The following is a 27,156-nucleotide window of genomic DNA, read 5'->3' as shown; positions in this document are numbered from 1 at the left end:
CACACACACACACACACACACACACACACACAGCATTGGACCTTCGGTGCAGTTTCTTAATGGCCCTGCTGTCAGAGTGAGATTAATGGCCTCCCAGACACCACCATCAGCTTTCATTCTTGTCCACCTTTCTCACCGTGCTCTGTACGGTGCACAGCAGGGGAGCGAAACCTCCAAACGAACCCTCTGTTTCCCAGAGCCGGCCTCATTACGTCCCCGGACCAAAAACAAACATTGCTCATTGTTGTTTGTTCAGATTGTTGTTCCAGCTGATATAGCTGTAAATGACGTGATAATGTTTGGTCCCAGACGATTGGGCTTTGGCTGGCTTAACGGGTGGTTCAGAAGCAGCCGCAGGTCAAGCTTACCCCTGCAGTGGGCACAGACGAGTTGACCTTACAACACGAGTTGTCCTAACACATGTAACGTTTCCTGTGACGCAAACACCTTTTCACCTTTCTCTCTTTTTCGGTGCATTTCAGTTTGTTTTGGGTCTTTTTTTTTTTTTTTTTATATAATAGCTGCAGTGATGTGGAGCCAGGGTGTTCATTTTTTTGACTCTGATCTCTTCACCCCCACATACACTCTGAATCAGCAATATTTCTGTGTTTTCCTGTAAGCTCCCACCCTCCCCTACACACACACACACACTTGCACACGCCCTCCCCTACACACACACCGACCGTGGCCCTTATGCACCACTTTTTCCCGAATGCCGAGCAGGGATGACGCAGAGCACAGGATGGACGTTTGCTTTTGTCTCTTACTCATCGCTTTGAAGGGTCAGACAAAGTCCTTGTAGTCACTCTGGTTCTCTGGTAAGCCTCAAAACAATCTGCATGATCACACACTACAGTCACTCAGTTGAAAGAGAAGCAGCTTTTCTATCCCACAAGGCATATCACACTTGATTTATAGCTTGCGCCAGTGCTGCATTGTATATTGAAGAAAGAAATTCCTGAACTGTTATGACAAGGGCAATTTAACAGGTTTGGAAAAGCACCAAGTTTGTTTCATGCATCTGTGCACAACAGCACTGAGCACATTCACACAAGCGCTCATCCCTGATCAAACGGCATATTCATAAGAGCTTAAGACAAAGCGTCTTGTACACTGGGCGATAAATTACTGTGTTATATATATTTAAAAGTTGGTTGGGTTTTTTTTTTAAAATTGTTTTTAAATCTACAAATAAAATGTTTGCTAGTCACTCACTGCTCATGCAACATTAAATGTACCGCTTACATCAAACACAGTTTATTCACAGCAAGCTATACGCTGCAAATTGTGTCTTCTGAATGAAAAAAGGGTTTTTGGTAAAACTGAGATTTGTTGTGATTTATAACGAGGGGTTGATGATCTACTAAAAGTTTCCAGAAGCCTGATCACAGATTGGCTCTAATGACGTTTTTGTTTTAAAACTTGTAACTTTTATTGCATTTAACATATCAGCCATGCTACAGTGTTTTAGTCCAGGACGTTTTTGGAAGGTATTCCCTCACACTCGTTGCCAGATTTGGTCTCATCAGCCACAACATATTGCCAAAACATTATAACTAAGCTCACATAGCTTTGTGGTTCTGTTTTTCTCATGTGGGTAATCTTTTTTTTTTTTTTTTCCCCCATTGCCACGGCTTCCTTTTGTAATAGATTTTGCCATATTTTCTCCCATCTAATCGTCAGTCCAGGGAAAGATGTACCTTTATAGCCCTTATGCAACACTTGTTCCAAATCCCGAGCAGGAACGACGCACTTGTGTTCTTCCTCTCTGTATACAGCCATTTCATTTGGTGCACCTGCTCAACTGCCTGTCAGCCAATTACATGGCAGCATCTGTGTGTTTAGACATGCCGAAATGAAGTGGCTGAAGTTCTAACTGAGCATCAGAAAAGAAGAAAAGGGTGATTCAACCTCTTAAGCCCAAACGCCTAACCGATCTCCTGCCTTTTGCCCCTGTATCTGGGAGTGTTGGGGCTCAAGAGGTTAAGTGATTGTAAATGAGGCTGTTGGTGCCAGCTTGAAGCAGATGGGCTACAGCAGCAGAAGACCAGACCGAGGGCCACTCCTGTCAACAGGAAACTGTAGTTGCGGTTCACACAGGCTCACCAAAACAGAAACAAACAATTACCTGGTTTAATGAGTCCTGGTTTCTGCTGCAACATGACCAAACGACATGAATGCATGGTTCCATTCTGCCTTGTAACAATAGTTTAGGCTGCTTGTCCAGTGTCAGGGTGTGAGGTTTATTTTCTTGGCAAACTTTATTCTCGTACTACCAACTGAGCGTTCTTGTCACACCACAGTCTGAGTGCCTTTGCTGACCATGTCCATCCCTTTCCCGCTTCCACCATGACAACGCACCATGTGACAAACCCCATTTCAAACGTGTTGCTTGAACATAACGGTGAGCCTCCACAGTCGCCAGATCTCTATCTAAACGAGCGCCTTTGGCATGTGTTGCAACTGGAGATTTGCATCATGGATGTGCAGCTGACAAATCTGCAGCAGCTGTGTGATGCTGTCATGTCAACATGGAGCAAAATCTCTGAGGAAAGTTTCAGTAGAGAAAGTTGTTTTAGTAGAGACAGATTATTTATGACTCTGTTAAAATATTTGTCTTGACTTAATTTGTTTTCATTTTTAGAAGACCCAATAAAAACCCATCAGTGTGGATGTAACCACAATTTTCTTACTTGGAGACAAACACACTCAAACTATACCTTGTGCACAGATCCCTGAGAGTGGAACATGTAGTAAGCAATCAAATATGACTTAACTCTCCTTGCAAACACGATATACTCTTGCTGCCTCACTTACAGTTTCACCCTCAGCATGCTAGCCGTGCACCCTCTGGCAAACCAGGGTGAAGCAGCAAGACACCAGAGAATTACACGGGTTGGTTGCTTGATTCGCCCAGACAGCTCTGAGCGCGTAATGCTCTGCAATCTCTGCAGAGCATTACGCGCTCAGAGCCAATCTTCTAGGGTTGAAGGTGTTTCTTGAGAAATGTAAGCGTATGCTTTGATTAGATTTAAGAGATGATTTCTTGTTCTTGTCTCATTCATGTGACTGTTTTAGTTGACTGGTTGAAGGAGCTGGGTTTTGTTAGCTGGCCATAGATTCATCAATAATGATTGGCATAAAGGTAAAGGGGTATGTTTACCACTGTGTTGCATCACCTGCTGTTTTAGCAACACTATAGGAATGAGAAAGCTTGGTCTGTGTGGAGAGCAGCTGTTTTAGTTTTGAAAACAAAATGTTAAGCCATCGTCACTACAGGATATCTTTTGTTTTATTTTATTTTATTGCGCGGCACTTTTTCTGTACTGCATCTCAGATACAGTACTATTATGGATGGTGAGCTACTCTGACGGTTTGTGTCTTTCAATGGAGTGACACAGATGCTGATATGTAGTACTCTTTGCTTCCAGAAATGTTCCTGAGCCCATATCAGTTTAATGCACTGCCTGAGGGCCCAAAGGTCTCAGTCAGTACTTATTAAGCTTTCCAAATTCCTTCAATCTTTTATTTATTTATTTTGGTGATGTAGGCAATAAAATCTGCACACTTTGTGAAACATTGCTTTTAAATTGCTCCCGTCTTTACCTCTGAAGTACTCAGCCTCTCAAGGTTACCATTTTTTTTCAATAGCCAGTCAAGTAAAAACAATGTTAACTAATTAATATTTTTAAAATTATTTTCAAATCCTTCCGTTCTGATTTGAGTTATGTTTAAATGGCACACTTTGTCCTTTAACCTCCTAAGACCCGAACTCTTCCATGGCATGCATTTTTAATTTCTCTTTAATATTTGGGCTGATTGGGACCCGATGAATGTAAAAACAAAGAATCACCAGATTTTTTTTTTTTTTTTTTTTTTACCCGATTTTTGTTTCTAAGAAAAATAAGAGCCACATATGAGGATATTCGTTTTAAATTTGTATAAAACAGAGGCAGTATAATGTCCTCGTAGGTGGATATCAGGCACTTGGAGAGCAAAATTTAGTATTTTGGTCTAGACAACGCAAAATGGGATGTCCACATATGTGGACGCCGGGTCCTAGGAGGTTAATGTTGTTCTCTGTGCCTTATCTTGATTATAATGAGCACATGTTCCTGTAAAATACAGATATTCTTATATCTAAATAGCCGCTTCTGAGGGATTATTTAAGACGTATTCAGGGCTAGGTTGAACTGAAACACTAGCAGATGTTGTTATCTTGTTGATTTTTCTTTTTCTCCATTTGCTGTCTAATCCTTCCGTCAGTCAGCCTCTAATGTGCATTTTTGAATTCTTTAGGGTGTGGCCACTGCAAGAAAATGAAGCCAGAGTACGATGAAGCTGCTGAAATACTCAACAAGGGTGCAGATGTAAGTCTCTCGACCTTTCTTTGTTTGTTTACAGCATGCATATCTACAGGCCTGTGTGCTTCATATCTCAGACTCTACTGAGCACACACAGTCATGTGTCATTAGCAGATCATAATAATCCCTCTTTTTTTGGCTTTAAGGCTTTTGGCCATTGCAGCTTGACACGCTGGTCAGCCTGTCCAACAGCCCAGCTTTTGATGTGTTTCTGAATAGTGGGCCGTGTTACTCACCTCTCCTCTCCCCCCATTCTGTCCTCAGTGGTAATCTAACACTCCCCAGCCAGGGGCAGGGCCTATAAAACTGTAGCCTGGTGACTGTAGCAATTATCTCACCCGTGAACGTCCCCCCGGCCCGGCGCTTGGACCTTGTCCTTGTGGCTTTCTGCCCAGCACTGGAGGTCAATGGGAAAAGCCTGCACATTATCTAATTCGAATGGACGGGAGCCACTGTCACCCTGAGCTCTTTAGACCCAGCGTATCATTATTTCCCCCCCCCCTTGTTTTTCTGCTAATGTTACTGATGTTTCTAATGCAGTGCTTTTTTTATACACAGATGGCGTAATTGTTTTCCCAATGTAGCTGGTGTCATCAGATAGGCTAGACTGAGTGACCGTTTATGCTCTAATTGAAGAGATTAGTCTATAGATCTTATTTTACCAGTGCCCTGTCTGCTTTTGTAACGTCTGCAGAGTCCGGGTGTTTTGGCAGCAGTGGATGCCACGGTGCATAAGGCTGTGTCGGATCGCTTCAAGATCTCTGGTTTCCCAACGGTTAAGTACTTCGAGAAAGGTGAAGAGAAGTACACACTGCCACAGCTGCGAAACAAAGACAAGATCATCGAGTTCATGCACAAGTGAGTCTGACGCTTAACCGACAGCTTGATGGCTTCAAAAGTTGAGCAGTTAAGTGAAGCACTGATTGGCCGTAGCACCGGCTTTTCAAGACTTCCTCCCACTGTGAGAGAATAATCTTTGGAAAGGGTCAAAAAGTAATGGACTTGCAATGACATCAGTCCAGCTGTGGCATCTGCAGGCTCCATAAAGTCATAGTCTGCAATCACAGGTCAGCAGACATAATTTTATATCGGGCTGACACAAAGTGTGACTCAGTGTGAGTTCCATTATATCACCGGTAGTTATATAGTAAGCTTTTATTCATTTATTCCTTGGCCCACAAAATAAAGACAAAAAATCTTGGTAGAAACTGTATTTATGTTACCTTTACTACAGTAAATCTGAGGCAGTTTCCCCTTCCCTGGAGTGCACGTAATATTTTCACTTTATTTCATCCCCCCAGCCCACAGGCGCCTCCTCCACCGGAGCAGTCTTGGGAGGAGAAACCCTCCAGCGTCAGCCATCTTGGGTCGGAGGATTTCCGAGAGGCTCTGAAGAAGAAAAAGCACGCTCTGGTCATGTTCTACGCTCCCTGTAAGTGTCTTTAATATTAAAATCAACTCCTTTCAGCATCTGCGAACAAAATCAGAAGCAAGCTCTTACACAAACATCTGGAATGGCTCCTGAAAGCCTCATCTGTAACTGGCAGCTTTCGCAAGCTCTTGTATTTCATCTGCTCGGGCTGTTGTGATGAAAATATCAAACGTCTGTGAAGCTGTCGCAGCCGCGTGCGATCGCAGCTTCGTCCTCTTGAACTCGGTGCGATCGTAGCCTGGGCTTCAACCAGCGTGCATACGTAACTCTGAGCTTCTTGCCAAACCTCGTCATTGGGCAGTATATAAAAAAGCCACACCTAAGCCACAGGGAGACTGAGTCACATTACTAAAAGAAATATGAACAAATCACTTTTCCACCTTTTTATATTTTCAGCCCTGAGAAACAGACAAACAACAGATTAGTGACTGGACTTCCATGAAAGAAAATGCAGAAATCTCTGTTTTCGACATGCTTCATATGTGTCCTCATGCAAAACACAGGAGGAATACAGATTAGGAAGGCTAATTATCAATACACACAGACTCACACATGCACCTCTGTCCCTGTTAGGGAGGTTTTTTTGGCCCTTTTTCTGCCCTTTGTTTCTGATGAGGGCTTCAAAGCATGCGACAGGGCACAGCAGTCAGGCTGCTTCCTCTTCTGGGCCCTTTGGTGCTTCCCTCTACAAAGAGATGCTCCAGATGTACATCAGGCCGCGTCAACCTGCCGCCCTCCCAACTCGTCCGCCCCATCTGCACCTTGCTCGCTGGTGTCTTATTAGTGAAGGAGCTTGTGCTAATGGAGCATTTGATGAGATACAGCTGCTTTCTAAAACATCAAGGCTGGAAACGCTTCAGACAGAACAATCGATATAATTTTAGCAGAGGCTTGGGCTATTATCCTTTAGCCTCAAATCTGCATAATTGAACCCTAAACTAAAATTAAATGCTTGAACATCATCTTTGTCTCCTTTCGCATGCGTTCTGTGTTAAATTAAAGCATTTTCTGATTCACTGAATACCCATTTGTTGGCCCGCTGTATACTGTTGATCGGCCAGTTTGAGACATAACACTTTGGCGCGTTTAATGTTCTTTTTTTCTTTTTTTTTCCTTCCGTACTTTCCACGATTCATCGAACTAAGGGGAGATATTCAAATCCAGGCTGTTACAGCGCATCCACAGGGTGGTTACTTTGCATTCATCAACCCTCGATTTCACTCAGATTCACTCTGTCTGCGATGGTAATTATGAGAAAGATGAGTATAAATGTGCAGGTACAGTCAAGAAATGAGAACTGCAGGAATCATTATCAACTCAAAGTCATTTTTTACCTGTTTTTTGATGACCGAAGGTACAGTGCGTAAAATATAAAGGCTGAAAAATTCCTGTACTTGCCATGCAGAGCAAAACCCCGTTCCTTTCTTCAGTTTAACTGCTAATTTAAGGCAGTCTCTAAGCTGCACCAGGGAGCTGCCTGATCAGCCTCCTGTTTCCTTCTGTGAGGGAAAGACGCGGACAACGATTGTATTTTTGATACACCAGTTTCAAAATTGCGACAGGACATTTACAGGTTTAAAGGCCATTTAATGTTGCAGCTAAAAGGGTAATTCAGCAGGAAATGGGTTGTGAGCGGTGCTGAATGCTCTCTTAGGGAGACTGCTCTGAAAGGGTTGGCAAATGTGTACTTGCACAGTTGACATATAATCGAATTGGAGAGAGAGTTATGTGTGCGTGTGTGTGTGTGTGTGTGTGCGTGTGTGTGTGTGTGCGTGTGTGTGTGTGTCTATGATGCCTGTGGACATACGTAGTCAGATATGTCCACTTGCAGCATGTGAAAGAAATCTTAATAGTGCAGCTTATAGTGATATTTTATTTTCTTCTTCCCACTTGTGATGTCAGTTTGCCAAATAGATTTCCTTCTGCATTATGACAATAATCAAACTGTATATAAAGGATGGACTTGGCTTCTAGCTCTGAAAAGTGAAGCCATTGTGAAAGTGGAAATTGACTGGACTGAAAAAAGCAGCCGGCGAGTCTGGTTCATTGAAAGCAAAAGACAAAAACAAAATGATAGCTCAAGACTTTTGCACATTATTGTACTGTATATTTTTTCTAATCGTAAGCATGGGTACAAAAGAAGTCTGAGTTATAGAGAAGTCTGTAGAAAAATGAGCCTCGGGTTCATTTGATGAGTTCAAATAGTTTTGGGTGAGTTTAAAGTTCAAATTTAAGTCATTACTTTGAAATTGTATTTATTAAGAAAAATGTTTATTTTGTAAATTACACGCCTTAATAGAAGGGCTTTCCTAATGGCGCCTATGTCCATCTTTGAAATACAGTCTGTGACCTGAACACAAGTGACATCCATGGGGGGGAAAAGGCCTTTGCTGCTTTTGTCTAAAAGAGCTTCTTATCCCTGTCCAGCACCTTTGAAAAGAAATGGAACACCATCGGGCCTTGTTACCTAAAATCCTTCTCTGGCCTCTAGTTTTGTGGCCAAATTGGAGAAACATCCCCTGCAGCCATATTTGCAAATATTTGTAATGAAAAGCCTGAAACCAGAAAACTGTTGCAGCAAAAGATTCATGGCCTTGGGGGAAAGCATGTTCAAGCAGGTTCTCCCATCATTTTTCAGTGACTGAAAATCCATTTATTGAGTTAGATGACTCAGATGTTTAGCTAACCGTAACATCTCCTGATCATTCAGCCGGGTGTAGGGACTGTATCCGCAGTTGGCCGACAACTCATGTCCCAAACGTACCATCAGAATTTGCTCTGGAGAGTCGATTGGACAACTGCCACAGCCTTATGTAGACCTTCAAAAAGTAACAAATTCTTTTAAGCATATTGTTCATTATGCTTCAGGGTTTAATTAGCTTTTAACCCTAACTCGGCACATGAAAGTGTCTAGCTAGTCACCCACTGCCAAGCTGCTTTCTTCTTCAGGGGCAATTTATTTGTCACCACAAGGGGTATCCTTGCCTTTTCTTATTTCCAAAAGGGGCAAAGGGTTGTTTTTAATTAACAGAAGAAGGACTGCATACTTGACATTATCAACAAGATTAAAGCAAATGAGCAGGTCTAAGAAAACGTCACATTTCAGCAGAAACTGAGAAGAAAAGTTGTCAGAACAGCAAACAGTCTCCCAGTACAAAAAGTCATCACTCTTTTATTAATGCACTGCAGCTAGAGTTGGAAAGGCTTCCTCCTCCTGGTCAGCTCTGTGGACAGTTAATCATCCTGCCTCCACCTACAGAAAATAAAAGAGCTGTCTATAAATGTGCTCTGTAGGTATTGGCATACTGTATATGGAGTGCTGTTGGAGTACAGAGTCGGGGAGGTAGCGTTTATGATGCCAATAAATAGATCTACAGTCTCTCATAATATAAAAGTGACCTTGTTAGTAACCGGCAGTATATACTTGCATGTGTTCTGTGTCGTCTTTCGGTATAATCCTCCGTTTAGGGCATGAAGCTCAGTTTTGCGGTGCAAATGTATGATGATAATAGATATAGTTGTGATAACAGCCCATCTGCTTGTTCTTTTCCAGGGTGTCCACACTGTAAAAACGCTGTCCCCCACTTCACCACCGCAGCAGAGCTCTTCAAAGAGGATCGCAAGGTTCGTGTTGCTTTTTCACATACTCACTTAGATATGTGATTACTGGCTCTGATGGCGGCGCAAAGATGCCTCTAACTGGAGCTGTGCTTACAGTAAACATCACGGTTTTAGGTAATCGGCTCACAGTTAGAAGATCGGTATTGATTTGAATAAATATTGATCTGAAACCTTTCCGCGCAGTGTTCAGGCTAAAGTTAAAAAAGACAAATAAAACAAATTCTAGCTGCTTTTTTATCTTGTTGTTTTGCTGTATCGTGTCTTTCACAACAAATAAAATAGTTATTTTAAAAGTAATGGAACAAAAGACGCAGATTTAGACCAACAAGGGACCTGATGTTGCAGAAACAAAATATTACAAATGACATAACGTATTTCCACCGTGGTCTTGACAGGCCGTAATCCTGTGTGTCTGCTTTATTACAGTCTTTCGTGACAGGCTGTAGTCATTACTAGATCTAATTTCTTCCAGGTTCTATTCAGTTACACTCAGGCTCAAAGCTTATCACTGTGAAATTATTAAGATCTTGTTTGTTTGCTTGTATTTTCCATCTTTGGGTTAGAAATGATTTCTTTCTTTCTTTCATTTAGTGTGTTTGTGTTAAGCGTTCCCTGGACATACACAATATATCCACTCACCAGCCACTCCATTAGGTACACCTGCTCAGCTGCTCATTAATGCAAATATTTAATCACCAAATGTAAAACAAGCGTCAGAGAGGAGAAAGAGGGTTATTTAGGTGACTCTGAATGTGGCATGGTTGTTGGTGTCAGATAAGCTGGTTGAACCTTGAAGCAGATGGGATATTTTCCTTGCAAACCTTTGGCCACATAGTACCAGATGCCACAGCCTGCCTGAGTGTTGTTGCTGATCATATCTATCTGTCTATGTGCACAGTGCACGCATTTTCTGAAATCTCAAATCATCTGAAATCAGTTACTTGAACATGATAATGAAACCTGATCCCACCTGGCTCTAGAACGGTGTGCCTACTAAAGTGTCTGTTAAGTATTATCGGGAGGGGAGGGGGGAATATGTCACATTTTGGGAATTCTTTTCCAAAGTGGACCACATAAGTTGCACTTTAAAGATCTGAATATGTTTGAAATGTTCAGACATCCTCATGATTCACATTAATTTATCCTCTGTAGTCTTCACAGATGCTTTTTTTTTTTTTGTATTTTCTTACAGCTTGAAAGGTGTTAGTTATAAAAACAAAAGAACGAGCATTTGCAGAGTAAATGCATTTGCATATTTTATGCAAAGTTATCAGAAAGTCTTTCGATTGTCGTTAACTTGAGAATTCACATCTTTAAAATGGTAAATGGCCTGTATTTGAATAGCGTTTTTACTAGTCCCTAAGGACCCCAAAGCGCTAAAAGTCCTCTCGCCCCATTCCTAATAATTGTTTTCATGTCTCACACAGGAATAACTGGTAATTGGCTTCCACCTATAGAAGGCTTTTGACCTTAGTTGGTTTTTACATAGTGTTTGACAAGCGCACTCACAACAGTAGCAGAGGAGCTGTGACTTAGGGTTCAGTGTCTCCACTCCACTCCAGTCCACTCCAGTTTGACCATTTAGATGAAGCACCACACTGTTGCATCAAATTTTCTGCAGGCTTGGGGTTTGGAGGTTAATGGAGGTTCATGTAGTGGCAACAGGACACACTCACGCTCATCCTCCATCATCCCCACTCCCTCTCGTTACTTACCCTCAGGGACTCATGTCCTGACACCCTCCCACTCTTGCTCATTTCTGTTAATACCCTCTGACTGCAGGGCTTAAGCCACAACTGTGTGACTCACTCTCTTGCTCTCTCTCCCTTTCAAACATGCAGGAATTTTGGACACGTGTCAGGCAGCGCTCGAAGCTAAAGTATCAGATTGAAGTGACAAAAAAACCCCCATCTAATTGCTGCCTTATCATTTGTGAAGTCTCATCAAAATGCTTAATGCTGAATAGCTGTTGTTCCAGTATTTCTCGGACCGTGTTGCTGTCTCAGTTGTTTGGAATTTTTCTAAATCAATGTCAGATGGTGTCCTCAGCAACTTAGCCATCTATTTTTCTGAGGCAATTCTTTGTAACATTTCTCAATAACATTAATCTTCAACAGATGAAAATGAAAATGCTTTAAACCTTTTTTTTTTCCTTGGGAAATTTGGATATCAGCTGCAACTGTAACACATCATTTCATTTATTCATTTCTGCAGAAACTCACACTCGCTTCCTTCATTTCTAAATACTGAAGTAGATCTGTGCATTTATAAATAACCATAATTTCAGTCAGATCGAATGGTCAATGCCCGACAAGCCAAAATAATAGAGCTGAATATTTAAAAAGAGGTTTGTGTGGTTTTAAAAGTTGATGGATTTAACCCTTAAAAATGTATATTTAAATTTAGCCATAAATCTGTTTAAATTACCGTATTTCCCGGACTACAGAGCGCACCTAAATATTAGCCACACAAGCTAAAATCAGGGGAAAATCCTGTTTTGTACATACATTAGCCGCACCTGACCAAAAGCCGCAGGTGTTTCAATGTTGACTTATCATATGTAAGAGAATATGCACAAAGGGAATTGTCAGGAAAGAGATGGCTGTTTGGAGACACACCCCTTTTATTAATATTTTGAAAAACAAGTTATGGGTACATATTTGCATAACTTTTTAGGTATATGTACAAGTAGCGGTAATTACAAGTACGAAACATGTACTGTGCTTCATAAATGAGTAACAAATGTAGTACATAACAATAACCTGCAGCACACCAGAAAAATAGATTCGGACTACCTTTTAGGCTCAGGTGCAGTGACACAGCTTTAACAAGAAGAAAAGTCAGTCATTCACCACCATCTTCCTGCGCACTAAAACCACCAAAGTCCTCTTCTCCAGTGTCGGATACAAACAGGCTCAGGGTGGCTTCGTCATCCACTCTCAGCTTCTTTCCTTCGTTGTCACTTACAAAACCAAACAAATCCTCGTTGTCAGTGTCAGAGTTGAACACCCTCCGAAGGGCCGTGGCGGTGTCCTCCTCTCCATCATGCAGCAGTCCAGCCCTTCGAAATCCGTTGGTGATCATGGATGTTTTCACACTTTTCCACACTGTCAGATTCCACCGGTGGAGTTGAGCATAACTTGCTTTTCGCAAGTTTATCGCCGCTCGTCATCCACGACTCCCGCTGAACGCGTAGCGTTAATTTGAAGTTTGTTTTTCGCGCTACTTTTACGGCACTATGTTGCCTGGCGGATGGACACGTGACCAACATAGCACTCTTGAACCCAGATACTGTGTGTCTGATCACATGCCCTTCCGCCAGGCAACGTAGTGCCGTACAACAGCGGAACAAACAAAACAAATCGTCTTACGATATGACAAAAATCATGGACAATCCATAGAAAAGCCGCACCTGACTAAAAGCCGCAGGGTTCAAAGCTTGTGCAAAAAGTAGCGGCTTATAGCCCGACAATTACGGTAATCTTTTCTTGCACTTCCGCTGCTTTTAGTAATTGAGTTTATTTTTTTTGAAAAAAGGATCATGTATAATAACATAAATGTTACCATTTGATGCATTGTATCAGAGTTAGCTAGAAGCTCATTTACATCTGCAGTTGCTTGGCAGATTACATGCAGAAGGTTTTCTGCTTCTTTAGCCCAACTGCTTCGAGGTCTGCTGCTGTTTTCAGATCCCTCACTTTAAGACTCTTGCATTTACTTTTCAATTCCAGTAACTTTTTGTTTGCACCTTGTAAGATTTTATCTTGTAAGGTAACAACGATTCTTAAATTTTCCATCAAGAAACACATAACATTGATAACCTGACCACATACTACAATATTTACTTTATATTTTAAGCAAGACTTTCGCAACAGCCAGAAATGTACTATGAGACTCAGTATTTGGGACCACAACCTTAAAGCAGATCCTTCACGCTTTCTTATTTTCTGTCATATACACTCACCAGCCACCTCACTAGACTGACCTGTTAAACTGCTTGTTAATGTAAATCTCTAAAGACATGGAGACACAACAACCTGCTGAAGTTCAAATCAGAATCTCCACAGAAAGGTGATTTAAATAACTCTGAACATGACCCACCATGTGTGGCACCAACACAGTAACTTAAAAAACGTCTTGTTGAGACCAAGGCCAAAGTTTTTTGTAGGCTAGAGCAGCAGAAGACCACACCAAGTACCACTGTCAGCTAAAAACAGGAAACAAAGGCTACAATTCGGCAGTAGAAGACTGGATAAAAGTTGTTTGGTGTGATGAGTCTGTTTCTGCTGCACCATTCAGATGGTTTGAATTTGAAAGCATCAGTCCTCTCTGCCTTGCATCAACAGTTCAGGCTGCTGCTGGTGGTGCAACGATGTAACAGTGTGGTGGATAGCTTCTTGTCCATTTGGGGACCCTGAATATGAATTTACCACTGTCTCTGACCATGTCCATCCCCTATGACCACAGTGAAACCATCTCCTGATTGCTGCTTCCAGCAGGACAATGCTCCATGTTATAAAGCTCAAGTCATCTCAAACTGGTTTTGCGAACTGACATTGAGTTCGTTGTCGTCAAATGGCCTCCACAGTCACCAGATCCAATCTTCCAATAGAGCACCTTTGGAATGTGCTGGAATGTTGTTGATTCCAGAGGGCAGAGAAGAATGGCCAGACTTCATCAAGCTGAGGTGAAGGCAATAGAAATTTGAATAACTACTCATTACAATCAAGTTATGCACAAGATACGCTGGTTCTAACCTTGTTAAAGTTCAAAGTAGATGGCCTACAACACCAAGTTCCACTCCCGTTAGCTAAGATCAGGAAACTGAGGCTAAAGATTGCACAGGCTCACTAAAATTTGACAACAGAAGATTGGAAAAATAGAGGGAGGAAAAAAAGGCATCATGTCAAAGCTCAGAGCATTTCAAACTGGTTTCTTGACCATGACAATGAATTCACTGTCCTGAAATGGCTTCCACAATCACCAGATCCCAATCCAATCGAGCACTTGTGTAATGTGGTGGAGCGAGACAGTATGTGCTTCTTGGGTCTCATTGGCAGAGATGGACTTAATTCTGTCATCTCTGGGAGCTCAGCAGGCCACACCAACCTGCAGTTCAGACTTTCTTGGGGCATCATTTAGAACAAAGAGGGTGGCCTTAAAAGAAGAGACTGAAGTGTCATTATTGAGACAGTTGGAGCTGCACTCAGGTCCATTGGAAGACTGATTTAGCAAAGCAGGATATGAACATAACAAATCCACTTTAAGTTGCTTTAAACCATACCTTGAGTTTCGAGGTTATGATGAAACTAGCACAAGCTGCATAATCAGGGGACCTGCATTCGTGTGGAAGTCACACAGATGCACAGTTTTAAGATGTATTTCCCTCTTGTCGTTCCCCCAGTGGCCAGAGGAGATTTGAAGTTTTGTTTGAACAGGACTAAATCTGCATAGTGGGTACTTGTGTTTACTTGGCAGTTCTCTCTGTTTATCAAGACAAGCCCCAGTGTATTATGCCAGACCGGTGTTGATCACAGTCTATTAACTGCCCTTGCCTCATTTACCAAAGACTAACACGGGCTTAGCTGCAAGCTTTGAAGACACAAACAATTAAAACTCCACATTCTGCTGTATATCAGCATGGGAGCCGTGTACAGGGTTTGTTCCATGCTGTTCTGTCTTTTCTCCAAATTCCAATCAATACCAGCGTTAAAGGTGCACATGGGCTGGAACAGCACTGCGATGAGAACAGTTTCATTAGGGAATTTAAGGATTTGCTTAATATAACCTACCCTGTGGCTGCTACTGTACTGGTAAAATCATAGAGAAGCACACTGGTTCGTCTTGACCACAGCGCTGCAGAAATCAAGATTTCCCCGTGGAGCTTTTGACCTCTGCTGGCGCTTTGCAGTTATTTTTGTATGCATGGCTCCCTGTTAGGGGTTCTGCGCACATCAATGAGGAGCTGTATATGCTCCAATCTACACAAACTACCAATGATGTCAACCTCTTTCAGTCACCAACAGGTGGTGGTAATGTGTGGAGATGTGATGCAATGCTCGAGCAACAACGGGGAATGAGTTTGGCTTTTGTGTTTTTCTGTATTTATCTGCAGGAAATTTGTTTCATCTTTTGAACACTTTGTTAAGTTCAATGCCTTGTTCTCTTGCTATGTTAATTCACTAGTTTCCTGCTTATTATTAGTCTATAACCCAGTCAGAAGTAAATACAGGAGAATTGCTGATACTGATACCTATGAAAGCCTGTTTCCATCACTAAAAAAAAGTATCAATAACTCGAAATTTCTTATTACCCGGAAGGATATGGCGCAGGAGAATGCACACTCAAAACCAGATCGCAAGAAATTGGTGCTTTCGAGAGTACATTTGCTGATATGTGATTGATTTAGCTAATAACACAAGGATTTCATCATTTGTGAAGTCACGCTGAAAATGATCAGCAATTTGTGCATTCATGACTGGATGTAATACTGGTAGCTTAGCTGTAGCATTTGTAGCTGAGGGCTTCAGCTTCCGGGTAACAAGGAAATGACGTCATTCCCGTAGATTACAGATTGGCAGCGTTAACTTGAAATTTCGAGTTAATAAGTCGAAATTGGCTTCCATAGAGATACCTTTAACCAATTAAGGCAGCTTATGTAGGGGAGAGCAATGTGTCAGGATTTATGTGATGGTTTGCAAATTCCAAGCACATTTTAATGACCACTGAATCACTGTGATTTGTACTTTCCACAATATTTAGTTAACCCAACACACCTTTCAGCTTTTCATGTATTTTGAACGTTCATATGTCAATGAACAATATTCTTCACTCTCATTGGTAGTCCCTTCATTCACTGTCTGTGGTCTGTAGCTGCCACGTCACTGCAAATCACCTCCAGTGTGTGCACAGCTGTAGTAACTTGTATAGTAGTTCTTTGTAAAATTTGTTTTTTATTACCATAAGGCAGAGAAGACCTTTTATAGGTGTTTATGTTTTTATATTAATCATACTGAGTTTACGTGTAATAAAATGTACAATGTAAATAAAAGTGCTATTGCCAGTCCCCATTACTCAGTTGATGCTTGTGTTGCAGCTACAATAAATCAAAGACGTGGTGTGTTACAGTAACCCCTTCAGTGCTATGTCACTCTTTAATATGAGCTAATGTATTCCTTGAGGTGGTTTCAGTCCAGCGTATGCAGATCCATGTTAGATATTACAAGCACAGGTACTTTGTTGTTAGAACAGAGGTAGCTCTGAGTGTAGCTGTACCTCTTTGTTCCTCGGTTTGACGCTGGTAGAGATACTAGGCCAAATGGTAATATGCTGCCCCCTAAAATTTCACTATCCAGTCAATAATATGATGTGGGGTCCTCTGTCACTTGAAGATGAATCAATAACTGAATTGGCTGAGGACCTTTTGAAGAACAACAGCTCTACGACTTCATTTTCGCCTGTCAATTCACGGCAACTCTGATTGATTGCACAGGGATGAGCATTTGGAGGGAGCCTGTAGTTACATTATACCCCTCATTGCAGCTACAGTGCCATCTCTAATGCTGCTGCTGCTTAAAGCACTCTCTATGTATCTCAAATTGCCCTAACTTAAAGGTGGTTAAAGATTTCACAATGAAAAAAAAGAAAAACACGTAGTGCTCAAGATCTTGTGGTAAATTGCCCAGGTATACAAAGAAGAGGGTAATTGTTGGTGTTTTCACTTTAATTTCTGTTGACTAGTGTGCCTTTCCAAAGGTGATGCACCTCACTCTTGCTGAATATGCACAGCTTGCAAGTCCATGAAATACTCTTGTTGTGGGAGCACAGTGAAGAACAGCTTAATACACTTGATTAACAGACCAGAGAAAAATATCCCTTTATAGGCTCTCTTCTCTCATATGCGCTCCATTTGCTCCCTATCTTCGCTTTTTTGTTTGCCCGTGTCTATTCTGTTGATGCAGATGAAGTCGACGTTCTGCTGCATTGTACCCATTTTAGCGATTTGTTGGCAATTATGCAGATTTTCTGTCACTTGAGTATTTATATTTGCATACAAAACAAGGTGCATGTGTCTTGTAATTAGGACAAGAAAGTTTTCGAGTCGTTTGCGGTGCGGCGTAAGTGTCAAATATTTCTCCTTCCGCAGCATGTCTGTCATTTCCACGTTTGGCTCGGGCAGACAGATAGACAGCGAGCGATTATTTGATGGTGACAAGTTCAATGTGGAGCACTCGGCACCCTGAGAGAGGGTGACATTTCTGCTGTCCAAAAGGACATGCTAAGTGAGCCATGTATCAGTGAGGCAGCATTTACGCCTCATTGGGACAGCTTGTCACTAATCGATGCAACAGCCACGCAACATAAATCTCGCTTGTTGTTTTTATGCTTGCTGATTGTTGTTGGGGGGCTTTTTTTTTTTTTTGTACCACCCACATAAACGGACCAATGCGTAAGTCACTTTTATGCCTCCATGCCGGTGACAGCTGTAGCCTAAGGCATTATGTTTTCTCTTCCCTTCTTGTGAATATGATGATCTTGTCAATGTCAACTCAAGGATGAGCTGAACTATTGTCATGCTAATTAGCTTAGCATGCTAATGCTAAGCATTTTCACACTGAGTCAGATAATGACTCTTTGGGGGCCCACTTATTAAATTCCTTCACACTCTTTATTACATATTTTACATTATGCCATGCCTTTGCCAAACTTATCTGTAGTTATAGCTTGAAACCATCATTTAGTGGTCATAATTTAAGAAATGGGGACCGTGTTGAGTCTTGTGTATGTCCCAAGCACCTCAAAATATAATGTTGTGTAAAAGTCTTAATCCGTCCCTCATTTCTTTGTATTTTGCTTCCAAGCAGCCAGACCGTCTTGATATTTTTAAAGTAGTCTTGAGCAGTAGGTCTTTCAAAGTTTTTATTTAGACATTGGCTGCTTTTTCACTTATTTTCAGACGAGTTCTTGAACTTGACCATTTTCAGAGGATTGTTTTTAGTTCTATAAGTCACTTAAATCTGACCTATGAATCAATGAAACACAAAAATGAACCTAACCAGTGTTTGTCTACATTACACTGTATACAATGTTTTACATACATTGTATCTTTTGGCACTCTGTTACTATCAGCCTGTGGTAATTTTGTTTCTATTTCATTAGCTGAAACTAAGAAGAATGCCAAAGATAACAATTTGATAGACATAAAATAGTATTTTCAACAAGGGGAATCTCAAAAGGCTATCAGGTAAAAATCTGGTGTATTTCAGCATGTTGTGCAGTATGTCCTTAAGAAAACTGACAAAGCCGTCGTAAAGTGAAGTGGTTGGCTGGGGCCTTTCTGTGTGAAGTTTACATGTTCTCCCCATGCTGGTATGGGTTTTCTCCAGGTAAACTTTCCTCCCAGTCCAAAGACATATTGGTATTTCTTTCTGTTAGCCCTATGATAGATGGGTGATCTGTCGCCCTTTGACAGCTGGGGTAGGTTCCAGCTCACCCACACCCCTGAGTAAGATGTGTGGATAGCTGGATGGCTGGCAGGGGGGGAAATCCAGCAAAGACCTGACACGGGACTTGAGAGATGCATCCACTGCTCACTTGAACCCTCATCAGAAATGGTCTCAGTGGAAGTTTAGCTCTCAAGAAGCCATTTATAAGAAAGGGAAATGGGGAGAAAAGGTTGAGGCGTGGCAAATTACACGAGAACTGGACTGAAAATCAGAAGTAACACATCTTATGGAGTGATAAATCAAATTTGAAATTATTGATTCAAATTATTATCAATATGCAGGTCAGGAAGTGGGTCCAACAGGCTGTGTTGAAGAATAAAGGGGAGCATATCAAATACTGACCGTCAAGCTCATTAGAACTGTACAGAATCAGTTTTTCTTCAATCTGTTTATGTTTACACACGTCTCAATAAATTGCTTCACCTGTTTCCTTATTTCCTAGCAAATACAAAGAAATGAGAGTTGGCATAGTAGTGCTGTAGCTGTGTCCTCATTTGCATTCCTGTAATATTCTTCACCTATATACTTTTTTAATAGTAGCAATGTACAGACTTGTGATAAAGTTTGTTTCATCTGAAAATATACAGAGTTCTTAAGATCCACTGAAACAAAAGCTAACTGGCCATAAAATGGAAATACATCGTGCAAATTCAAATAATTGTCATAGTGATAATAAAATAACAATAAATGGGAAGAATGCACCAGGAATAATAGAAGTAACACAAACTACCTTGTCTGTTTAATGAATGTCTGCGTTAAACCTATTAACTATTAAAGATAATGACTGCAGTTTTTGAAATTCATATTACAGTAAAGTTTCCTCGAATGTAGCTCAAAAGGAGATTTTCTGAGAAGTTTATGTATTCTTATGTACTAATTATGTCTCGGTAGGAAGTTTTTTTTTAACAAGCTTATTACCGTACACAGCAGCCGTTTGACAGAAAATAGAAAGAAAAATCAGGTGTTACAAATCAAATTAATGAAGCCTCCGTTGTATATAAGCACGGAGCCTCAGTTAATGTGATTGGTCACGTCTGTGTTTCCTTGCTATTTTATGTCAGAATGGGTGCTGTGAAATGGGTCTGTTAGTTGGAGAAAACTTTTTACGACAAAAAAATAATATTTTCAAGATTATTTACACACTCATCTAATTAAGGCACAGTCCCAAGCGCCTCATCTGATACGGCAGGGTGCCAAGCGCCTTTAAAATCTTGTGAATTTAAAGCATGTTTTATTATGCACACTGAAAGTGAATGCGCAATTGCCTGTTTCAGATCGTGTACGCAGCTGTGGACTGCACTAAAGGACAGAACCACGAGCTTTGCAAGCAGGAAGGGGTGGAGGGCTACCCAACATTCAACTACTACAACTATGGCAAGTTTGTGGAGAAGTACAATGGAGATCGAGGGGTAAGTGATTGGAGGCGGTTTATGATATTGCAGTGAATGAATGTTCAGTGATGATCTGCATAGGGGGGGGGGGAGTACCCAATTATCAGAGAAACCAATAACCGCCAACAACTTTTTTTAATATGTGCTAAAATATCATATTCCACAGATGTCCTGAGAGATAGATGAGAAGCATTTGTTACACCAGCAGATGATTACCGTCCATCTGTCCTGCACACCATCTTGAAGGAATTTATTCTTCCATGCAGAATGCATTAAACTGTTGGATGAGCTACGTGCCTCGGATCCCTCAGCATTTCTGTTGGCCTGAGTCAGGACTTTGGCTTCGTCATCCCAAGATCCTATCAGCGTGCGTGTCGCACGTCCTGACGTTTCTCCTTAGAATCTGCTGATAATTTTCAGAATCGATTGCTCCATCAATGATGATGAGCTGTCCTGGCCCAGATGCGGCTAAACAGGCCCAATCCATAATGTTCCCATCCCCACAGTGTTTACAGTTGGGATCGAGTTCTCATGCTGAATCCCTCCATAGTGGATTCAGGAGGATTAACATTAGCAAATGTTAGAAAAGCTGTTCCCTGTCTCACACCTTACTTTTACACTTATTTATTGCCCTACTGTTCTTAAAAGAAGATCAACAATTTTGTTGTGTGCCGTAACTCTTTAGAGATGGTTCTGTAATCTTTTCCACCATCACGCGTATTAACAACTGCTTTCTGAGGTCTTCAGAAATTTCCTTTATTCTTGATTTGTGTCCTCAAACGTGTCATAACGAGCGCTCTTTAAATAAAAACACACCCGACTCAAATCTCAGTCATGGTTGATTTGTAATCCTCGTCATCCCATCGATAGAAAACACCCAAATATCCCATTCAGATTAATCCTAGAGGTCACATACATTTAATATTAGATGATTATTCTCAATATGTAAATGACCAAATCTAACCTTTTAACTTAAGTGACCAACTTAGATTCTGTTTATCTCCTTCTCAAAGTGATGTGTTTACTGAGGTTATGTATTAGGTTCACATGTGTGCAGAAATATGGAAAATCTCAGATCACAAACTATTTCTGAGACTGCGTTTGGATCAGGGATGTCGAATTTTACATTGTGGACCACATGCAGCCCACTTTAATGTTAAGCAAGCTGGAACAGTGACACTAGATAATAACATATTTGCATGATAAATGCGTAAAACTGGAGATAAGGTCAAAGTACAATTTATAGAAAATATCCATTTTTTTTTTCTTTTGGACTCGCTGTCTAAAAACTGACATTTCTATAGCAGATAGTCATTTAATTGTTTATCCACTACTTAATTACTTTGGTGTAGTATGTAAAGAAGGGATGGGGGTATCAATAGGAAAAGCTGTTAATCTTGAAATAAAAATCTGTTCACTTGCTCACTTTGCATTTCTCACAGACGTCTGGTCGGCTGGATTGGAGTCTGCCGAGTCGATTCTGACCCTCAGGCCTTGTGTTTGAGATGGGTGATTTAGATAGTTCAGCTGGTTCAGAAATTAGAACAGGATTGAAAGTAGAGGAGAAAAAGATGCATCATTAATGCTGTTATTTCTTCACTCCAGCTGTTGCAGTTCTTCTCCCTGTGTCAGAAACTCAGAAACGACCTCCGAGATGTTGTTCAGTGACGGGGGGGTGGGTTGGCTTTACTTTTTCCACACCTTGCCTCCCTCCCCCTGCCTGTGGACAGACTGCCATTCTTGGCCTGAAATCATGTGTCAACTGAATTATTTATAGCATCAAATGGTTCAGAGCTCAGTCCAGCTCAACTCAACCGTACGTGGAGAATTATCTGCGGGCAGCAGCAGAAAACACTGTGCAGCCTGACCTCAAGCACAGTGGCGGTATTTACATTTTGTCCTTCCCCTCACCATCAGGTGAAGATGAGGTTTATCCACAGGACTGGCTGAGAACTTGCTTCAAGTTGAGAAATATGCTGTGGTGATTGTTACTTTCCTTGTCTTCACAGGAGGCAGGCTTCACGGGTTTCATGCGCAGCTTAAGAGGACGCGACCAGGAGAAGGTTGTCAAGCGGAAGGAGGAGCTCTGAGAGAAGCATGCGGGGAGTGGGGGGGCGGCGTGGGGTGGGGGGGCAATGCACTGTGACCCTTGAGCCTGGCAAAGGGCCCTTTCAGCACTGACGGGGGAGACTCGACAACCTCAGCGAAAGGCTATTTTTTTTTATACCGTGGTGACTCCGTTTGTAATAATACCAGAGTACTTGCTGTCAGACCAACCACTTGAGACTCGTGTTTTTCACGGATGTTCTGATGGGAAGAAAATACACAGACGAGGAAAAAAAGAAAAGGTTTTCTTGTTTTTGCCCAACCACTGTGACTGAATATGTGAAAAGCTACACCCTATACTGTATCTATGCAATACTGCCCCATGCTTAGCTCTGCAGGGGTTTGTGTGACTGTCAGACCACCATGGTGGTGGACCGGTGGTGGGCATCAGTATCTAACGGTGGAGGTTGCACTGTCCCAATGGGTCCTAATCCAGCCCCATCAACCCTGTTCTGTCTCTAAAAGAGACAAATGCTGATTATTGACATACACCTTTTGGTTTCAGTGATTTGGGGGTTTTTTAACTTTTTTTTTTTTGTTTGTTTGTTTGTTCTTCTTGTTCTTGTTGTTGTACAGAACCTTCACGTCTGCAGAACAATTTGAAATATTGATTATTTTTTCACATCATTTGGAAAGTAACGGCATTTTAACACCACCACTAAAAAAAAAAAAGAAAAGAACCTAAAGCTTGTACAGTAAAATGTGAGGTGCTCCAGTGAGTAGTGTAGGTTTGTTAAATTGGTGAAATCACAGCTAAAGGATCAGTATTCTGTGTGGATGTGGACTATCATGATTGATTTTTGCTTTTAGAAAGGAGTTTTTGTTTGCCCCCAAACTGTGGCCTTACAGATATAAAAATATAAAATGTCTGGAATTGCAGAAATATAATAAGTGGAAGAGATTCAGAGGCCTGGTGCCCTTGTAACTCTCTCATGAAATGACCAAGTAAAGGAGAATGAGGGTGGGGGAAAGGGAACACAACAGAACATGAAATGCCAAATATTACTGCAAGCTGCCCTTCAGAGTTTCACAGTTCATACTTTTCCAAATCTTATTATTAATCTTATCATTCACAGCTGGAGTGACTTTACCTCTTGCTCCTTCATTAATTGTTAATAATGGGAGAGTTCATTGACACAAGCATGGGAGATGCTCACATCTGGTGTCTGAATAGTCTATGTGATCAACAAACATCCAAAACATGAGTCTTACCTCCGTCCACTGAAGTAATCACAGATTCCGCTCAATATCCCACAAATCCCCTCTGTATTCACACTCTACTGGAATATCTCAGACCTCTGATTTACACTTTGGGCATTCAGTTTTTTTGCGTGTTTTTGTCTGTAACCAATCTCTTTCATCACTGGTGTTTCTGCTACTTCCTGTTTAACTGAAACTCACAGAGGAGTCGAGCGCAAAAGACGGCTTTCCGAAATCTTTCCCGTTTCCCTTCTTCTGAGTACGCGTCTACTTGAAGCGCCTCGGCCTGGAATGGTTCGGCTTCAGTCAGCTTGGATAGTGCTCTCCCATGCTTTCCTTCATATTTAAAACGGATGACTTCACGAGACGCCCAAGGAATAATTAACTGTTAAGTAAAGTCTCCAGAGCCTCTTCCAGTTCTCGCAGCATAACACCATCTATTCGGGGGCCAGAGTCATTACCTTCTGTGATACGTTTTTTTTTTTCTTTCTTCCATAATTTTGTATTTCCTTTTTTTTTTTTTTTTTTTTTTTTTTTTTTTTTAGCTCCCTTGCTTCGGCCTCTATAAATATTTAAAGTCTTATCTGTAGCTGAACTTGTGTTTTATTATTCAAGACTTTGGTTTCTTTCATTATGAATAAGGTTCTCAGGGATAGCAAAACACAGTCAAAGGGAACTAGTTTGCTTTGTAATTTATCATTCCAGCTGAATAATTTTCGATCCTTAAGTCATCAAGGATAAAACACAACACACCTGAATTGTCCTTCTTCCTGTCTTCTGTCACAACAGCTTGTGCTGAATAAGATGTTTGTCAGTGAACCATTTTTTTTTCTTTTTTGGGGATTCTTTGCGTATAAAACGGTTTCAAGTGTTCAGACTGTCGCCCGGCACACAGTGTTCAATGTGATTACTATCATTTCACCATACGCAAGAGCATTTTGAAAAAAGTGCTTTAAACAGTTACGTGACATATCGTCGTAATTACGTGTTCATTCTTCTCTCGATGAGAAGTCATTACCTTTGATTACTCTGAACATTTGTTTGTGTTTGGCAGTTTCCACACTGACATCATGCGTTAGTTGAATAATAGAAAGACTTTATTCCTTATCCCAAAGGTATCCGTGTTATGTTGGACTTTTTTCACAGTTATGCCAAGAAGTCATTGTTGCCTTTGATTTCTTTTTTTTCCACTTCTCTGTGTCCAGCCATATGTACAGGTTCAATCCTTGCAGTAAAGAAAAGAAAAATAAAGCCAAACATTTCCAAAAAGGCTTTCAACTGTGTTTATATAATAATAATATTAATAAGAAGTAATAATTTATTCATCTCCTCTGGGAAATTTTGGTGTCAAACTGCAAAAATCTCCAGCTATGGTACTTATTTCTTTATATTTTGCTAGGAAATTGGTGAAATAGGTTCAGCAATTTGGTATGATCACCTTTATTCTTCAACTCATCTGAAATCTTAGTCGGCTTTTTTTGTCATTTCTTTAAGTAGTTTTCAGGAATACTTCTCCAGGTTTTTTTTTTTTTTTGGAAGGATATTCAAAGCTCTTCTTTGGATGTTGGCTGACTTTTGTTCTGTTCTCTGCCAACATAATCTTACACTGCTTCAGTAATACTGAGGCAAGTGAAGATTATTCTTAAGTCAGTGTGAAGTGACTTAACAAACAAAAGAATATCCCATTAAAAATGGCTGGGTTCAAGGACTGGACTAAAAATAAGTGGAAAAGCAGCCAATTTCCAGTGAAAAACTGAAAGAGAATCTGGAGATCTGTTGCTAAAGACCACTTTAAAAAATGATGAGACACTCACTCATTGAAGCAAAAGGGTAAGAAATTAGGGGTGGTTTAAGACTTTTGCACAATATTCCAAATAAAACAAATAAATGCCTAAAAACAGCAGAAAAAAGCCAATGGTTGTAACAGTATTGGAAGGTAGAGTGATGAACCAGGTCATCAGTCTTTTGTGTTAACAAATTTCTAAAATCTCACTGCAGTGGGATCAAAGTGTCTTCTACAATGTTCTGTGCTGCAGCACAGTGCAAGAAGACGACACCGAGCCACCAAAATATTGTGGAGAGGATGACTGTTATTATCAAAGATGGTCTGTACTTTTGTTTCTGTACACCTTTCCACCGCAATTCCCAGTGATGCCACAGTCCTGCCCATTATCAAGACTTATCCAGGCATCATGCGTCATCGCTAACACACAGCAGTAACAAAGAGGACACTGGTAGCAAAAATCTGATAGAATTAAAACAGCATGTCACTGTCTACATTTAGTAAGTCTGCACTGCCCCTTCCTGTACAGGACATCTGCAACCAATCTGTTATATTATCAAGGGGGACACCGGGATATTTATAACTCTGCACCACCTCTGTGTCCTCTCCACGGATGTTGATAGGCCAAAGACGGAGCTTAGACCTATGGAAATCTACAACTACCCATGCATTTTTTTTATTTTTTTTTTATTTTTTTATTTTTTTACAGCCAACTTTATTTGAGCATTTTTAAAAATCATGTAGAGGGTAAGGCTTTAGGCGGGTTGCATCAACTATTTGGTGAATTTGATGTTAAAGACGTTCGACTCCCAGGCAATATATCCTCGCAATTTTAGCTATCCCATGAATTTTCCTCAAGCGTCACCGTGACGTTGGCAGTATCGGTGTTTTGTTTTTTTTATGTGGATGACTCAGCAGCGACTGAAAGGACTGGAAATGAATTAGTAGACATCAATGTCTATGTTGAGAATTAGAAAACGAGGATAAAACTCAGCAGCGCAAACGCTGCAGACTGTTAGCGTGTTTATTGGCAAGCACTGTATTTAGTAATGGACAAAAATGTTGGAGCCATGAAATAAACAGATGACGACCTTGTCAGGTCGCTGGGCTATTGGACAGCCCCTGTGGAAGCAGAGTTTTTTGGGGTTTTTGGTTTTTTTGCTTGTTTGGTTTGACTTTTTTTTTTCCTCCTCTGCATCTCATAAGGGAAACAAATGGACCTCAAGCAGCACTCAGCAGATGTGACACTGGTGGCTTTATTATGAGAAATGGCTAGAAAGTGGCACAGGACCCAAACGTGACACAGTTTAGTGTTTGTAGTCCATGGGTCATGCAGGTCTGCTTGGATAAAGTGCTGTTTTTGGGATGCATGCAGTGTCGAACATTAACAGGCTGATTAATGCCTGTGAGCACAGGCAGTAATACTCTCTCAATCCCAATTTCACTTTAGAGGATTTTCAGAGGGGCAGAGAACTCTGGAGCATTGGTTCATTGCTCCTTTGTTGGTTTTCTTGGAGGGGAGGGCGAGGCGTTTTAAACCAGTGGAAAATGAGCATAAGAAATGGAGGGCTTATTTCTTTTATTGGTACAAAGTTAAGGTCTATTCAGATTCAAGTACCCTTAACAGAGGCAGTTTTACCTTTCTGGATAATTGTGTTTGGGTTGTTCAGAATGCCATATCTGAGTTTGCACTCTGTCGTTATTTGCCTGCTCATCGTCTAACTCAATCAATCAATCTTTATTTATAAAGCAC

General features: G+C 41.0%; 1 protein-coding gene across 1 annotated transcript in view; it reads left to right on the top strand.

Moving 5' to 3' along the window:
- Positions 1–24,105, top strand: part of pdia5 (protein disulfide isomerase family A, member 5) — an 84,904-nt gene extending 60,799 nt beyond the window's left edge. Inside the window, exons 12-17 of the mRNA XM_005940080.2 lie at positions 4,300–4,370; positions 5,059–5,222; positions 5,666–5,796; positions 9,350–9,420; positions 20,198–20,332; positions 22,324–24,105. Of these exons, the coding sequence (XP_005940142.1) occupies positions 4,300–4,370; positions 5,059–5,222; positions 5,666–5,796; positions 9,350–9,420; positions 20,198–20,332; positions 22,324–22,404 (653 nt within the window). The 3' untranslated portion in view covers positions 22,405–24,105. The remainder of the gene's footprint in view (positions 1–4,299; positions 4,371–5,058; positions 5,223–5,665; positions 5,797–9,349; positions 9,421–20,197; positions 20,333–22,323) is intronic.
- The last annotated feature ends 3,051 nt before the right edge of the window (positions 24,106–27,156 follow it).

The sequence above is a fragment of the Haplochromis burtoni genome, unplaced genomic scaffold, assembly GCF_018398535.1.
Source record: "Haplochromis burtoni strain Fernald_Lab_line unplaced genomic scaffold, NCSU_Asbu1 Contig_275, whole genome shotgun sequence".
NCBI classification, from domain to species: Eukaryota; Metazoa; Chordata; class Actinopteri; order Cichliformes; family Cichlidae; genus Haplochromis; species Haplochromis burtoni.
This window is presented reverse-complemented; position numbering and strand designations above follow the sequence as displayed.